Source organism: Pongo abelii, chromosome 2, assembly GCF_028885655.2.
Source record: "Pongo abelii isolate AG06213 chromosome 2, NHGRI_mPonAbe1-v2.0_pri, whole genome shotgun sequence".
In the NCBI taxonomy this organism is placed as follows: Eukaryota; Metazoa; Chordata; class Mammalia; order Primates; family Hominidae; genus Pongo; species Pongo abelii.
Window position 1 is genome coordinate 68827527 of NC_085928.1, and position 17499 is coordinate 68845025.

Consider the following 17499-nt stretch of genomic DNA (forward strand, 5'->3'; position numbering starts at 1 on the left):
CAGAGGCGGCACCGAGCTGCACCTGTCCGGGCTTTAAAGGGCCGCGGGGCTAGGGAACGACGTTTGCCAGCCCCGCCACTGAAACGGAGACGCGTGTGGGCCACATGGGTAGAAAAACAGCGTCTGCCTTTATTTAAGTCCCGTCCCTCGCCCCAGGTCCCACCCCACGTCCCGGCGCGGGAGTCCCCGGGGGATGGAAGTAGCTATCCAGGGCTGGCTGAAGGGCCCGGGACACTTGCTCCGCCCTCTCTTGGAGCCGCCCGGAACGCGCGGCGCGGGGCTGCTGCAGGGCCCCCAGGAAGTCCGGCAGTTGGGAGGGCAGTGTGAAGACGGGCACGGTGCGGAAAAGGGCGGGTACGGCGTCCGGGTGGAGCAGCCTGTCGAAGCAGGCCCCCACGTAGCTGCCGGGCGCACGGCCCTGCAAGAAGTCGGGCAGCACGCAGCTGAGCGAGGCGCGGAAGGCGTCGTGCGGGCCGTGCGCCCCGGGCGCGGACACCCCGTCCTGTAGCCACTCGCTGCACAGCGCCACCGCACCAGGCGAGAAGAGCAAGACCACCACGCCGCCCTCCTGCAGGGTCTGGCGCCGCTGCGCGTGGAACCAAGCCACGGGCCCCTGCGCGCTCAGTTCACGACGGCTCCACAGGTCTACGGCTACGCGCAGCGGCAGCTGGCACAGCGCCGACGCCAGGGCGCCAACCAGGCGCTCGAAGCCCGAGTCATCGGCTGAGTAGAGGAGCAGAGCCGCGCGGCTTCTGGCGGCCGCTGCCGGAGAAAACACATGGGGAGGGAAGAGGTGAGCTGGCACAGGCCTGGCCCCCCGGGGGCGGCCCTCCGCCCAGCGCTTGCTCCCACTCACCCCCCGACCGGACGTCCTGTTTCAAGAGCCTCAGCCACTCTGTTAGGGGAGAGGGGCGGAGGCAGCCAGTGAGCTCGGCCGCCGCCTTCCCTCGGAGAACTCCCACAGCCACTCTGGTCCTGCCCCTGGGGAATGGGGAGCCGGGAAGCGCTCACCTTTCGCATGATCCTTTTTGAGAAGGAGGATGAGGGAAAGCGCAGCGGCAAAGAGTAGGCAGGCCAGCCACACGAGGGCCCAGCGCTTGTGGATGTCTGGGAGACCCAGAGAAGAAGAGTTAGAAACTTACCCTCCACAGAGGAGAAAAACTGAGACTTAAGAGAAGTGAATTGGGCCGGGTGAGGTGGCTCATGCCTGTAATCCCAGCACTTCGGGAGGCCGAGGCGGGCAGATCACGAGGTCAGGACATCAAGACCATCCTGGCTAACACGGTGAAACCCTATCTCTACTAAAAATACAAAAAATTAGCCGGGCGTGGTGGCTGGCGCCTGTAGTCCCAGCTACTCGGGAGCCTGAGGCAGGAGAATGGCGTGAACCCGGGAGGCGGAGGTTGCAGTGAGCCGAGATCGCGCCACTGCACTCCAGCCTGGGTGACCGGGTGAGACTCCGTCTCAAAAAAAAAAGAAAAGAAAAAAATGAATTGATGGCCGGCCGAGGCGGGCGGATCACGAGGTCAGGAGTTCAAGACCAGCCTGGCCAACATTGTGAAATCCCATCTCTACTAAAGATACAAAAAATTAGCCGGGCGTGGTGGCACACGCCTGTAATCCCAGCTACTCGGGAGGCTGAGGCAAGAGAATCGCTTGAACTCGGGAGGCGGAGGTTGCAGTGAGCCGAGATCGCGCCATTGCACTCCAGCCTGGGCGACAGGGTGAGACTCCTCTCAAAAAAAAAAAAAAACACGAAGAAATGATTTGCCCAGAGTCCACAGCACAGTGTCAGAGCCAGTGGAGGAATATAGCTCCATCTGTTTAGGGGTCTTTGAATAAGTAATGTCACCCTCTGCCTCAGTTTTCTCCTCTGTAAAGTTGTACCTACGTCATAGGGTTGGTGTGAGGACTAAATATATTAATACATATAAAGCACTTAACACAATGCCGAGCATCTTAAGTGCTAAAATGTCAGCTCATATTTTTCTCCCCTAAGCTAGGGTTGCTGGGCCCTTGATCTTGCTGTCCTGGGTGTCTGCAACTACCTGGTGCCCTTGCCCTGTCTTTTTTTGCCTCCAATCGATTTGCCTTGAATTGATTCATGACAGCCTCAGAAATCTTTTAAAAATATAAATTTGGGCCAGGTGCGGTGGCTCACGACTATAATCCCAGCACTTTGGGAGGCCGAGGTGGGCGGATCACGAGGTCAGGAGTTCAAGACCAGCCTGGCCAAGATGGTGAAACCCCATCTCTACTAAAAATACAAAAATTAGCCGGGCATGGTGGCAGGCGCCTATTAATCCCAGCTACCTGGGAGGCTGAGGTAGAGAATTGCTTGAACCCGGGAGGCAGAGGTTGCAGTTAGCCGAGATCGCGCCATTGCACTCCAGCCTGGGCGACAGAGTGAGACTCTGCCTCAAAAATAAATTATAAGTATTTTGTATATATAAATTTGATCATAGCTCCTGCTGCTCTCAACATAAGATCCAAATCCCCTACATGGCTCCTGCATCTTTATCTCATGACAGAAACCTGCCCGTCCAAGACCCTCTATCTCTACCCCCTTCCCCTAGCTCAGTCTTCAGAGTTTTGCTGGAACCTTCCCCCTGAGCCCCTCACTCCACCCAGGTCAGGTCCACATTGTATGCATTTACAGCACTGAACACTTGGTGGTGCTTCAGTACCTCACACTTTAAATGTAAGTGACTGGCTCATGTCTTGCTAGTCTTCTAGGGGTAGGGGGGCAGGGATTTATCTTCTTGGTGTTCCTGAGGGGTGGGGGGGCAGGGATTTATCTTTTTAGTGTTCCTGGGATCCCTGCAAGCTCTCATCATTTTTTGAGTGAATGAAGGAATGACCCTCTGTTTATCTGATCTCAGGGAAGGACAAGGCCATTGCATGTGCCGTGTCCAAGAGTGGTCCCTGTCAAGATCCCCACTCCCGGTACAGAAAGGAAAGGCAGTTCTTACAATACTCACATTTGTCCATGGGGCAGGCCCATAGCGCTCCCAAGTCATCATCCCATAGCTGTAAGATACAAACAGAACCAAATCCAGGGCACCAGCCAGGTGTTCCAATATTCACCACGCTCTGGTGGCCTGATCTCCAAATTCCCAGCATCAACTATGCATATCTCCTGGCTAAGGTTCCTGCAGCTGGTCTGCCTTTGTTTGTGCTGTGCCCACTGACTAGGGTATGACTTCTTCCATACCAAATCTGGCTTATAGGAAGAAATTCTTCCCGGAAGCTCTCCTGGAACCCAAAACTTAGCACCTGTAGATGGTTATCTGTTTATGGGTGTCTAGCCAACAGTGTGCTCCTTGGGGATAGGAACTATGCTTCTACTCTTAACTTTCCCAGGGCTGAACATAAAATAAGCCTAAATAGATAGTAGGTGAGTGCTAGTTTTAGGGCTGTTGCCCCTAGGCATTGAGGTGGGGCCCTTCTGCCACCAGCTCACCTGCAGACACTGGCCTGACTGCAGGTCTTGTAGTAAGTACTCTCCAAGGCGAGCTGCCCTCTGCCAAGCCAAAGGATGGGGGCACTGTTACCTGGAGGTAGCACCCTTAGTGCAGCACCTACCAGGCTACAGCTGGGTAAAATGGGGTAGAGGGGACTGGGAGACTTTGGTGATGCTGCTGAATATGGCCCTGGTCTGAGTCACCCCCATGTTCCCAGAGACTGGCACAGGGTGGATGGAATGAAAATTTGAGGCCAGGTGTGAGATGCATTTGGAGAGATCTGTGGAGGAGGGTTGCCCAGTCCTGACCGTGGAGGCTTTGCTGGGTAGTGAAGTACAGCCACTGGGTTCCAAGGCACAAAGGGATCTGTTGTCCTGGGGGCCTCGTGTCTCCAACAGTAGCACATCGTCTTTGAGAGGCCCCAGGGAGTCTGGAAGGGGTGAGAGGCCACTCTGACCAAGACCCATCCTTGCTGGGATTGGCCGCTTGCCTGCCTCCCATGCCCTGACCTTCACCCCTAGGAGGTGGCCCTGCCCCAGCTTCCCCCAGGCCCAACTCACCAGCCCACAAGCACTCCTGCAGCTGCAGCTTCTCCCAGCTGTTCACCTGCCGGAAGAGACCATGGTTAGGGCCACTAAGAAAAGCAAAAGCCAAAGGCAGAAAGACCAGAACAGGGCAGGCAACAGAAGGCCTGTTTGGTTGGGAATCTGCACTCAATCTGACCTTAGGCAGATGTGGATTCAAGGCTGGGTGATTAGGAGTCACTACATCTTTCTCTGCCCCAGCCTTGTGAGGTCATCTGTATAAAGCGTCTTCTGACCCTAAAGCTGTTTTTATGTCTTACGGAGCATGGTGCCCCTCTCATCTAACCTTCTCAAAGAGATTCCCTTCTCACATGACCACCCTGCTAAAAACTGCAACCCCAGTCCCACCTTATCCCTTTCCCATGGTATTTGTATGCAATTTTAAGATATTATATGATTTATTTACAATGTCTGTTGGCTGCCTTTCTCCATTACAATATAAGTTCTATGAGGGTAGAGATGTTAGGGTCTATCACAAGTGCCTAAAACAGTGACTCGTGCTGCTCAAAAAATCTTGAATGAGTGAATTTTTTTTTTTTTTTTTTTTTTTTGAGACGGAGTTTCACTCTTGTCACCTAGTCTCACGCTGTCGCCCAGGCTGGAGTGCAGTGGCGCCATCTCAGCTAACTGCAAGCTCCGCCTCCCAGGTTCACGCCATTCTCCTGCCTCAGCCTTCCTAGTAGCTGGGACTACAGATGCCCGCCACCACGCCCGGCTAATTTTTTGTATTTTTAGTAGAGACGGAGTTTCACTGTGTTAGCCAGGATGGTCTTGATGTCCTGACCTCGTGATCTGCCCGCCTTGGCCTCCCAAAGTGCTGGGATTACAGGCGTGAGCCACCGCACCCAGCCGAATGAGTGAATATTCTTATAATCACCCTTTGAAACTGTAGAGCAACCCATTCTACAGATATGGAAATAGAATAAGGATAGCAATAATAAAAGTGGCTACATTTATTGAGCATTTAGTCTGTACTGATTCCTAAGGGGGAAGCACTTCTCTTATTTCATCGTCACAACCACTCCATGAGGTAGTTACTGTCTCATCTGCATTAAACAGATGAGGAAACTGACGTTCAGAGAGGTGAAGTGAGTTGCCCAGGGTCTCACGCACTGCTAAAGTAAACAGTGGAACTCCCAAAGAGGAAGCTGGCAACCACTATGCTTTAGCGGCCCAAGAACTAAGACCCCCTTGGCTGGGTGGTCTGCCCAGATCCAGCCTCCAGCCCAGCACTGTGCACCCCTTTCTGACCTGAACACAGAGGTTAGGGTGGCCTTTCAGCAATGGGAACTCGAGAACCTTCTGTGGAAAGAGAGGAATGGGTGGGATCACAAAAGGGGACCCCCAGTTCCCCACTCTCCCCTCACCACGGGAGGTGCCCTCTGCTTCACTTACATCCACAGTGACATTCTCCCAGGAAAGCGGTGGGACCAGTGGCTGGCAGGGGTCCCCACCCGGAGCCCGCCAGCACAGTGCCGCTTCTGCGGGCAGCGAGCACGGTGCGTCCAGCAGCCAGCTCTGCAGGGTCAGCAGTCGCAGGCGGGCGGCTCGCCAGAGGTTCCGGTGTGCGCGGGGGTCTGCAAGGAAAGGGCACAGTCACCGCACGCCAGGCACCCATTGCTCGCAACGCCCCAACCCCAGCCCCAGGCCGGTCAGCTCACCCTCCCTGAAGGGGCAGATGTTCGTCCTAACGGAGTCAGGTTCCAGAGGCCACACCTGGAAAGGAAATGGGGGTCTGCTCAGGTCCCTTCCATGAGCATGTGCCTGGCCCTCTGCTAGACAGTGGGGATGCACACTCATTCAGCAGGTATTTCACAAACACTTGCTGGGTCTTCCTGCCTTTTACAAAACCTGGAGGTGCTCACATCTATTCTTCCAGCAAACATAATGCTGGGTCCTGGCAACATCTTCATTAACAAACTTTTTTTTTTTTTTTTTGAGATAGAGTCTCGCTCTGTCGCCTAGGCTGGAGTGCAGTGGTACAATCTTGGCTCACTACAACCTCCATCTCCCAGGTTCAAGCAATTCTCCCATCTCAGTCTCCTGAGGAGCTGGGATCACAGGCACATGCCACAACGCCCGGCTAACTGGTTAATTTTTGTATTTTTAGTAGAGATGGGGTTTCACCACATTGATCAGGCTGGTCTCAAACTCCTGACCTCAAGTGATCCACCCGTCTCGGCCTCCCAAAGCGTTGGGATTACAAGCGTGAGCCACCGCGCCTGGCCCATTCAACAGACATTTAATGAGTGCCTACCATTGTGTCTTAGCAGTATGGCAAGCACAAGGGACCTTGGATAATTAAATTTTTATTTTTTTTAAATTTTTTGAGATGGAGTCTCACTCTGTTGCCCAGGCTGGAGTGCAGTGGTGTGATCTCAGCTCACCACAACCTCCGCCTCCTGGGTTCAAGTGATTCTCCTGCCTCAGCTTCCTGAGTAGCAGGGACTACAGGCGTGCGTCACCACGCCTGGCTAATTTTTGTACTTTTAGTAGAGACTGGGTTTCACTATGTTGGCCAGGCTGGTCTCAAACTCCTGACCTCGTGATCCACCCACCTTGGCCTCCCAAAGTGCTGGGATTACAGGTGTGAGCCACCATGCCTGGTGGATAATTAATTTTAATTCATTCCACAATCACTTTGTGAGCACCTGCTATGTGTTGGGGAAATGTGCTAAGTTCTAAGGACACATTCATTTATTCTTTCAACAGACATTTTAAGAGTGCCTATTATGTGCATAGCTCTGTGCTAAGCACTAGAGGTAATATATTAATTTATCCATCAAGCCTTTAGTTAGGAACACCGACTATGTGGCAGGCACTGTTTGGCAATGAAGACATTTAAATCACAGCATACATCTCATGAACATCTGCTGTGTCCTATGGCTGTGTTAGGCAGTAAGATTTATTCACTCATTCAACAGTGAGGACCCTCATACTGTTACCTTGTTTAAAAACAAAACAAGGCTGGGCACGGTGGCTCACCCCTGTAATCCCAGCACTTTGGGAGGCCGAGGTGGGCGGATCACGAGGTCAAGAGATCGAGACCATCCTGGCCAACATGCTGAAACCCCATCTCTACTGAAAATACAAAAATTAGCTGGGCATGGTGGTACGCACCTGTAGTCCCAGCTACTTGGGAGGCTGAGGCAGAAGAATTGCTTGAATCCGGGAGGCAGAGATTGCAGTGAGCCGAGATCACGCCACTGTACTCCAGCCTGCCAATAGAGCGAGACTCCGTCTCAAAAAAACCAAAAAAACAAAAAACAAAAAAACAAGTAGGCGCTATGTGCCAGGCACTGTGCAAGACTCTTGCAAAGCTATTACATTTGAATTAGATATGATTTGCTTGCCTTCAAGGAAATCACAAACTCACACTTGTAGTAAGGATACAATATTTATATAAATCAGTAAAGCACTCACTCATTTCATAATATTTATTGAGCATCTATTGTGTACAAGAAGAAATTAGATGCCCAAATAAGAAAGGAAGTGATTGAGCTGGGTATGGTGACCCATCGCCACAAAACATTAAAAAATGAAAACAGGCTGGGCACAGTGGCTCACGCCTGTAATCCCAGCACTTTGGGAGGCCGAGGCAGGTGGATCACGAGGTCAGGAATTTGGGACCAGCCTGACCAACATGGTGAAACCCCGTCTCTACTAAAAATACAAAAATTAGCCGGGCATGGTGGCGTGTGCCTGTAATCTCAGCTACCTGGGAGGCTGAGGGAGGAGAATGGCTTGAACCTGGGAGGCGGAGGTTGCAGTGAGCCGAGATCATGCCACTGCACTCCATCCTGGGCAAAAGAGTGAAACTCCATTAAAAAAAAAAAAAAAAAGGAAACAATTAGCCAGGCATGGTGGCACATGCCTGCAGTCCCAGCTGCTCAGAGGCTGAGGCAGGAGGATCCCTTGAGCCTGGGAGGTTGAGGCTGCAATGAGCCGTGTTCATGCCACTGCACTCTACCATGGGTGACAGAGCAAAATACTGTCTCTAAAAAAAAAAAACAATTTAACTAAGAAAATAAAAGAATTGAAGTGATAAATGGACAAGGAAAGATAAAAGTGCAAGGGGGATTTGGAGCTAGGAGAGGCCGGGTGGTTGGGGAAAAGCTTTGGGAAAGAAGTGAGGGCATTTGAGGTAATGGGAACCACCTGAGAAAAGGCAGGGAGCTAGGTGTATCCTGGTAAGTAGCTCCACTGGATGTAACAATGTTCTCATGAAGGGGAATCATGGGGAAAATAGAGTGAAAAGGCACCGTTGGGGGCAGAATATGGGCCCAGAATGCCAGGAAAGTGATGGGAAGGGAGGGGAGCTTGGAGGTATTGAAACAGTCTAGAAAAGAGATGATAGAGCCCTAAGCTGGACTGAGATGGAGAGGAGGGGGAAAGAGAATGAGAGACTTTAATGTCAGAGGTAAGATGGATGAGACCTGATGACCAATTAAATGTGCAATCAGCGGCCGGGCACAGTGGCTCATGCCTGTAATCCCAGCACTTTGGGAGACTGAGGCGGGTGGATCACGAGGTCAGGAGATCAAGACCATCCTGGCTAACATGGTGAAACGCTGTCTCTACTGAAAATACAAAAAAATTAGCCGGGCGTGGTCGCAGGCACCTGTAGTCCCAGCTACTCAGGAGGCTGAGGCAGGAGAATGGTGTGAACCCGGGAGAAGCAGCTTGCAGTGAGCCAAGATCGCGCCACGGTGCTCCAGCCTGGGCAACAGAGAAAGACTCTGTCTAAAAAAAAAAAAACAAAAAAAAAAACAGTGCAATCAGGGCCAGCCACAGTGGTGGGAGGCTGAGGTGGGAGGATAGCATAAGCCCAGGAATTCAGAACAGCCTGGGTAACATAGCAAGACCCCGTCTCTACACAAAACAAACAAAAAAAACTGGCTGAGTATGGTGGTGCTCACCAGTAGTTCCAGCTACTTGGGAGGCTGAGGCAGGAGGATCACTTGAGCCCAGGGGGCTGAGGCTGCAGTGTGCCATGATTGTGTCACTGCACTCCAGCCTGGGCAACAGAGTGAGACCTTATCTAAAAAAATAAATAAATGTACAGAGGAAGAGGAAAGAGCCAGCATATTTAAGCCTGGATGTGGCACACATTCTTATAACAGCCCCATGAGGCTGTTACTATTATTATTCCCATTTTGCAGATGAGAAACAGGCTCACAGAGGTGAAGTGACTTGCCCAAGGTTACACAGCTAGCAAATGGCAAGAGCCAAGATTCAAACCAGTCCAAGCTTGTAGCACATGCTGTGCCTGCCAGGGGAACACAAAGACAGAACTGGAGGAGTAGGGAAAGGCTTCAAGGAGAAGGTGACATTTGAATGGGGCCATGAAGTGTAAGCAGGAGTTCTGTGGAGGATCAGGGAGAGCATTCAGGGAATGTAATAGAAGGCATAGGACAGCAAGGGTCAAGGGAGGGCCAGCCACCCCAGGGAGCCACAGTCTCCACCTCAATGAAGGGTTTGAAGAATGGTGAGACCAGGAAGGCAGGGATCACCCCCATTATCATCTTCCCACTCCTCTTCTGGCACCCAGCTGGACTCTGCTCCTACCTGAATACAGAGGCAGGGAACCAGGTCTGTGTGGTTCAAGGTAATGATCTGCGGTCCAGTCTGTGGAACAAATAAAGGAAGGAGGTTGGAGAAGATAAGGAGGAAGAGAAGGAGGCCAAAGTCAAGGAAACCAGGAAGGCAGAAGTTCCCCCACCAGTGTTCCCTTGCTTGGGGTGAGTCCTCTTCAAGGGTCTTCTTTGATAAGGCACTGCGTCCTTTGCACAGGCATCGGCCTACAGTGGGAATGGACTTGGGAAGGGGGAGGCCTCACCAGGTTTTTGTGCCACCGGGGTTTTGGGGGGCCCTGGACCTGATTCCAGTACAGGGAGAGGCCGAAGTGCTGCTCCTCAGAGACATTCAGAACAAGATGCACGTTGTCACCATCTGCTGACACGTTGAGCCAGGGCAGGGCTGGTAGGAGAGGCAAAGAGAGCGCAGCTTAGACTTCCTCACCTCTTCTGCATCCCCCACTGACCCTTTGGAGTTTCCTTCAAACCCCCTAGACTGGGAGGCTCTCGGAGGGCAGAGCGTGTGTCCTCATTTCAGACCAGACTTTGCTCCTAGCAGCTGCCCAGAGCCAAGCCCATGGAGGCCCTAGTGTGTGGTCTGAGGACAGCTATTCTCCCTGCTTCTCCCTCTGCAGAAAGATCTTGTAACCTCTTTAAAATGAGTCATTTTCCTTTGCTCAGAACTGTGACCTTTCTGACATTACCTCTTAACACTTGTGTCCTTTTTTTTTTTTTTTTTTTTTTGAGAGGGAGTCTCACTCTGTTGCCCAGGCTGGAGTGCATTGGCACGATAGCTCACTGCAACCTCCACCTCCTGGGTTCAGGTGATTCTCTTGCCTCAGCCACCCGAGTAGCTGGGATTACAGGTGTGTGTCACCACGCCCGGCTAATTTTTGTATTTTTAGTAGAGATGGGGTTTCGCTCATGTTGGCCAGGCCGGTCTTGAACTCCTAACCTCAAGCAACCCTCCTGCCTCAGCTTCCCAGAGTGCTGGGATTGCAGACGTGAGCCACCACGCACAGCCTATGGCACTTGTGTCCTTAATAACTCTGCTGCAGAATTATTAAGGACCTCCTTACTGTTTCTCTTTTTTTTTTTTTTTTTTGAGATAGAGTCTGGCTCTGTCGCCCAGGCTGGAGTGCAGTGGCGCGATCTTGGCTCACTGCAAGCTCTGCCTCCTGGGTTCACGCCATTCTCCTGCCTCAGGCTCCCGAGTAGCTGGGACTACAGGCGCCCGCCACCATGCCCCGCTAATTTTTTCGTATTTTTTGTAGAGACGGGGTTTCACCGTGTTAGCCAGGATGGTCTGGATCTCCTGACCTCGTGATCCGCCAGCCTCGGCCTCCCAAAGTGCTGGGATTACAGGCGCGAACTACCGCGCCTGGCCCTCTCCTTACTATTTCTAAAACACCCCTGACATACTCCCACCCCAGGCCCTTTTTGCTGGCTATTCTCTCTTCCCTCAGCTATATGGCTCCTCCCTCACCTCTTTCAGGTCTCTGCTCACCAGAATGAGACCATCCCTGACCTCTGCAACTCCCAACCTTCCCCAGCCCTTCCACAAATGTTCTCCTTAGTGCTAATGACTGTGTAACTTACTGCATTCTTCACATCTCCATGTGTTTGTTGTGTCCTTCCTCACCCCCACCCTGATCCTGACACCAGCTCCATGGGGTCGGGGTTTTTTTCATCTTGATTTATTGATTTATTAATATTTCCAGTGTCCAGGGATTTGCCTGGTACACAGAAATTAATCAGTATCTGTTTAATAAATGAATCAATGTCTATTAATGAAGGAAGAAATGAAATCCATGATACATACATCTGTGTTTTCAAAACTCTGGTGTTGAATAGTCTTTAATGAGTTGCCAAAGAGGCAGGCCAACTTTAATTTTAAGAAGCCAAAAAGAAAATGAAGTTGAAAAAATTTAGTAGTTCAGAAAACATCACAGTATGTGATGTATTCACAGTATTTATGTATTGATCTGGGTGCTAGTTATGCAAGTGTATACATACATAAAAACAAATTGGCCAGACGCGGTGGCTCACGCCTGTAATCCCAGCACTTTGGGAGGCTGAGGTGGATGGATCACGAGGTCAGGAGTTCAAGACCAGCCTGGCCAACATGGTGAAACCCCATCTCTACTAAAAATACAAAAATTAGCTGTGCGTGGTGGTGCACGTCTGTAATCCCAGCTACTTGGGAGGCTGAGGCAGCAGAATCGCTTAAACCCAGAAGGCAGAGGTTGCAGTGAGCTGAGATTGCACCACTGCAGTCCAGCCTGGGCAACAGAGCAAGACTCTACCAAAAAAAAAAAAAAAAAAACAAAAGAACTAGACATGAAAATCAGTACCCTTTGGCTGGGTGCGGTGGGTCATGCCTGTAATCCCAGCACTTTGGGAGGCCAAGGCAGGCAGATCACAAGGTCAGGAGATCAAGACCATCCTGGCTAACATGGTGAAACCCTGGCTCTACTAAAAATACAAAAAAAACCCACAAAAAATTAGCCGGGCATGGTGGCGGGCACCTGTAGTCCCAGCTACTCGTGAGGCTGAGGCAGGAGAATGGTGTGAACCTGGGAGGCAGAGCTTGCAGTGAACGGAGATTTCACCACTGCACTCCAGCCTGAGCGACAGAGCGAGACGCCGTCTCAAAAAAAAAAAAAAAAAAAAAAAAAAAAAAAAGAATATCAGTACCGTTTACATACTTTTATGTATGTATGTTATACACAATAAAAAAAAAAATACAAAACCAAAACAAAATCCAAATAGTACGTGGGAAAAAAGTCAGACCCTTGACTTTCTTAGCTTTTATTTCAAGTTTTTTGTTTTTGTTTTGTTTTGTTTTTTTGAGACGGAGTCTTGCTCTGTCACCCAGGCTGGTGTGCAATGGTGCAATCTCAGCTTACTGCAGCCTCTGCCTCCCAGGCTCAAGCGATTCTCCTGCCTCAGCCTCCTGAGTAGCTGGGACTACAAATGCACACCACCATACCCTGTTAATTTTTGTATTTTTGGTAGAGATGGGGATTTGCCATATTGCCCAGGCTCGTCTCGAACTTTTGAGCTCAAGCGATCGATCCTTCCACCTTGGCCTCCCAAAGTGCTGGGATTACAGGCATGAGCTACTGAGCCTGACCCAAGATTCATCTTTCTATTTCCAGTGCTTAGCACAGAGTAGCAGATACTGCAATTAATGTGTTATGAACAAATGAATGAATGAATGAATGTGTTCTGTGAGCTTCTGAGATGTGGCAGCCCATATCTGAAGTGGACTCCAAGGGTTTCTTATACTGCAGACCTTGCCCCTCCCTACCCCCAGCCCACTGGCCCTAGCCCTACCCCAGCAGCTCGGGATGCTGTTCCGGACTTCCAGCCCCCTGCAGTCTGGGGAGAGATCACAGAAGAGCCTCCAGTGGGACTCAGGGCCAAGGAAAGAAGTGGGGGCAATTTGGCTCCCAGGGGGGCATTAGGAATGGCTCCCCATCCCCTACATACCACCCACATCTATCCAATGCTCAAAGCACCTTCCCCAGGGGCTGGAAAGCCATGTCACCCAGGGAGAGAAGGTCCGAGGAAAACTGACTCTGGGAAGGATAGGAGCTCAGACCCCTGCCAGAGAGTGGATGGAGCTAGAGAGGGTGAAAGCAGGAGGGGGAATGGCCAGAGGGGACAGAGGCTAGGGGGCCAGGACTTGGGGGTCCACTTACCAGGCAGCTGCTGTGTGAGGTTGAGTTCCTTCTCGTACCTGGGCTGAGTATAGGACCAGATTCGTACCTCACTCCCTAGGGCAGCCTCGAAGCAGTCATATACCACAGAGCCCTGTGAGGAGAGGGGTGGGGAAGGCTGGTGGTGCTGGGCTCAGAATCCAGGCCAAGGGCTGTGAGATCATCTGCAGGGACCACTCTGCTCACTGCCCTCCTCCCCCAACCAATGACTGTATTTATACTGTATAGCCTGAAATCTACTATTCACCTTTCTTTCAAGGGGCCTCAATTCTAAAGCAAATGTCCTCAGTAAGAGTGTCACCAGGGCGGGAAAAGGCCCTAGACATTTAAATCCCTGCCCCCATCCTGCTGTGCTAGATCACCTGGCCAAAGCTAAGGAGATGAGACACCCCAACACAATATGGCACACCCCTCCCCACAGAAGTGGTTCTCACACTCAACCCAGTGCCTCAGTGTTCCTTACAACTGCTTGTGACATGGACCAAGCAGATGTTCTCCCAGTCTACAATTCTCCAGATAAAAGGATATTGGCTGGGGGCTGGAGGTTGGAGGGAAAGTCAAAGGGTTTTAGTGATTTGACCCCAGTGGAAATAGATCTTCCAGGCACATGTGGCCTCCTAAGGCAGGGAGAAGCCCCAACACCCTGCACCATGGTACTTACACCATGGTAAGTATACCATGGTATGTATGGTAGGACTCTTCCTTTGGTCCAAGAGTACAGAGAAGTGCATCCAGCCCACAGACCTCCCCTCTCTAAGCCTCACTTTATCTATCTGGAAAATGAGGATAATAATAATGCCTAGTTCATCAGGTAGTTATAAGGATTACAAAAGAATTAAATTTATTGAAATTCTTCAGTGCCAGGCATTATATCCACTGTTTTATAGGTATCAACTTAATTTAATTCTCACAACAGTCATGTGAGGTGGGACTATTCTTTTTTTTTTTGAGACGGAGTCTCGCTCTGTCACCCAGGCTGGAGTGCAGTGGCGTGATCTCGGCTCACTGCAAGCTCCGCCTTCCGGGTTCACGCCATTCTCCTGCCTCTGCCTCCCAAGTAGCTGGGACTATAGGCGCCCACCACCATGCCTGGCTAATTTTTTGTAATTTTTTAGTGGAGGTGGGGTTTCACAGTGTTAGCCAGGATGGTCTCGATCTCCTGACATTGTGATCTGCCCGCCTCGGCCTCCCAAAGTGCTGGGATTACAGGCGTGAACCACTGCGCCCAGCCAGAACTATTCTTTTTTTATGTGGCAAAAAAAAAAAAAAAAAAAAAACCAACTTTAAGAGATATTTCACAAGGAAGTTACACAAATAGCCAATAAGCATGTGAAAAAAGTGCTCCACTTCATCAGTCATTGGAAGATACAAATTAAAACCACAATGATAAACCACTACACGTGCAGTAAAATTATTACCATTACAACACTTATGCTTGTTCTGGCACCACATACACTACAACTGGAACAATACAGAAAAGATTAGCACAGCCCGTGCCTGAGGATGACATGCAAATTCATGGAGGGTCCCATATATTTAAAATTCAAATATATTTAATTTAAAAATAAAATAAAATTACACCATCAAGTATTGGCAAAGATGGGAAGCAACTAGAACTCCCGTACGCTGCTGGTAGGAGGGTAAAATAGTAGAAGCACCCTGGAAAACTGCTTGGTGATTTCTCACAGTCAAGCATATGAAGTACAACTATTCTCATCCCCATTTTACAGACATAAAAGCTGAGGCATAACAGGCTGAAGGGACTTGCCCACAGCGCTGATCAGAATCAAAAGAATAGTCCCACCTCACGTGGCTATTGTGAGAATTAAATAAGTTGATACCTGTAAAACACTGGCTGTAATGCCTGGTACTGAAGGGTTTCAATAAATTTAATTCTTTTGTAATCCTCAAAGAGATAATGCATGTGAAAAAGTTTTATAGACTTTAGGTTTAGAAGGTGATTATTATCATTATTATTTTGCATACCACAGACTGACCAAACTGCACAAGGGCAGCAGGCACTTGCACCTCCAGCAGGACACAGCGGGCAGTAGGGTAGGCCTGGAAGGAGAGCACGACTTGGGCCTGGAGAGAGGCTGTGGGCAACAGGGCAGGGGTTGGTCAGGCCCAGGAGCGGCAGGCCAGGCCTTGGCACGGGGCAGTTGGGCCAGCCAGGTTCTCCTCACCATTCCTAGGCTCCTCCACCCCTGGGTCAGCTGCTCCTCCAAACTTTTCCTCATCTTCAGGCTCTTCCCAGTGCCCTAGAAGGACCCAAGAGCAAGGCCCTGGGTGAGGCCCCCTGCTCTGGGCTGGCTGACTTTGGCGTTGGCTTCCTTCTGGAAAGCCCAGTGCTGGGAAGCAGGGGCTGGGGAGACCACATTGGCCTGGGGGTCCTTCTGCCGGTGTCCTCCAGGAGAACACTGAGGATGCCCAGCGCTGCTTGAGAGATCCCCGGGCCCTCATGCCCACCCCAGACACACTCACGTGTGCACATGCGCTGTCACAGGATGACTTGCTCACCATGCACGGCCAAGTGGACAGCCACACGCACACAGAGGTCACAGTCGGTCTCCTTGTGGCACCTCAGCACCAGCTCTGTCTGCAGATGTGTAGGCGCCAGCACGGGGCCCGGAGCAGGCATGATGTCCCCAGGCAGGCAGAGTATGTCACTGTCTGTGTGTGGAGGGGTGGGTGGGAGCTGAAGCTGTTCCAAGCCCAGAATTTGGTGGCACCTTATATACCCAGAGAGCCAAAGAACTTGGCTGTCCTGGGCTGAGGTGGGCATGGAGGGCATGGGCCTGGGACAGCTCTGCTCCCTTCATTCAACCTGGGAAATTCTTTTTAAAAGTAGGGATACTTACCCCAGAGGTGGCAGGAGAGGCCCTGGAAAGGAAGGAAAGGAGAGTCAGAATTTGTGCCCCCGCCATCTAGGCACTGTTCTCTGCCTAAGACCTCCACCTACCTTTTTCTGGGGCTCCGTATTCCCAGACCCTCCCAGAGGAAGACAGACCCAGCTCTTGCCCCTTCCCCATTCTTCTCTTCTACCATCAGCACCAGACAGACCAGACAGGGCAGTTCTGGCGGTGGCAGCAGTGACAGGAGCCAGGCTAAGGCTTTGCTGAGCCAAAAACTGAACTCTGAGCCTTTCCTCGTCTCCCCAGGGTTCCAGACTCACCGGAGAGCAGTGGGTAGCGTCCTGAGGCCCCACAAGCCTCTCCAGAGAAAGGACCACTGGGCTTCGGCCCAGTGCCAAGGACAGCAAGAACCAGGGCACAGGCATCTTCTAGGTGCCAGGCGGCACCCAGGCCTGAGGCCCTGTGCTGCCCCCCCAAGGGGGGCAGACACCCCAGTCAGCCCCTGTCTGTGGGTGGCAGAGGCTGGAATCCCTCTTCAGCCTCCAAAGGGGGCGGAGGAGGCTGTGCTGGATAGTTTGTGCACTCCCTGTCCTGGGAGTCCCGACTCTCCTCCTACTTCCAGTACGGAGTGCTTTCGTTTTGGCTCCCGGCAGGCAGCCGGCTGTTCCCGCCCCTCTCTGTCCCTCCCACCAACACCAGGCTTGGGAGCCAGCAGCCTTGGACTAGGGTGGTGGCCGCACCTCCTCCTTTGGCTCTCCTCTCCCTCTGCTGACACCTGGCTGGGAGGGGCCCCTGTAGAAGACAGCGAATGCATCATGGCTGAGTAAGGGAGCTCTTACTCACCCCGGGAGCCCTAAGGAGAACACCGCCCTGGAGTCCTGGGCCCACTAGGTCTCCCTTTACTAGGCACACTCGGTCCCCTCACATACTCTTTGGGCCTCGGTAACCCTTTGTGGGACAGGAGCTCTAAAAGCACCGCCAAAGGGCACCAGAAAGTGGGCTTTTCACCACTGCCTGGCTCAAATGCGGTATGGGGAATAGAAGGAACCCAGGACCCAGAGCCTGGCAGACAGGGGTCCCATCTGTGCTGTTGCTGTGGGCCGGCTGTGTGATGATGGACACACCACCCTGGCGAAGCCTCTGTTTTCCTCTCTCCTCTTGTAAGAATCGCTGGGGGGATCAAGGAGATTGCCCCATCCTCCTTTGCTTTTGGAGGCATTGCTTGTAAGAATGTGACGGATGCCATGCAGTGTGGACACAGAGGATTTGGGCCAGCACACTGACACATACCCCCC

The 17499-nt window shown here is 51.6% G+C and overlaps 1 protein-coding gene and 1 non-coding gene across 16 annotated transcripts; one reads left to right on the forward strand and one right to left on the reverse strand.

Annotated features, from left to right (window-relative positions):
* Nucleotides 1-105: 105 nt before the first annotated feature.
* Nucleotides 106-17482, reverse strand: IL17RC (interleukin 17 receptor C). Of its 15 annotated transcripts, none has more exons than XM_002813452.5 (19): nt 16525-17482; nt 16211-16232; nt 15870-16022; nt 15536-15610; nt 15336-15445; nt 13332-13443; nt 12964-13008; nt 9888-10027; nt 9617-9676; nt 5710-5764; nt 5444-5625; nt 5300-5350; nt 4025-4070; nt 3773-3894; nt 3464-3523; nt 2982-3030; nt 1012-1107; nt 857-895; nt 106-762 (listed from the first exon to the last, which is right to left on the reverse strand). In XM_002813452.5, the coding sequence occupies exons 1-19, from the start codon at nt 16627-16629 to the stop codon at nt 134-136; spliced, it is 2151 nt and encodes a 716-aa protein (XP_002813498.4). In that variant the 5' UTR covers nt 16630-17482; the 3' UTR covers nt 106-133. The 15 variants fall into 15 exon arrangements, with proteins under 15 accessions (XP_002813498.4, XP_002813501.4, XP_024100409.3 ...); XM_002813455.6 differs by having other exon boundaries at nt 16312-17482; XM_024244641.3 differs by lacking the exon at nt 12964-13008.
* Nucleotides 14785-14887, forward strand: LOC112132835 (U6 spliceosomal RNA). The gene has a single exon (XR_002914555.2). It is a non-coding gene; the product is annotated as a U6 spliceosomal RNA (small nuclear RNA).
* Nucleotides 17483-17499: the final 17 nt, after the last annotated feature.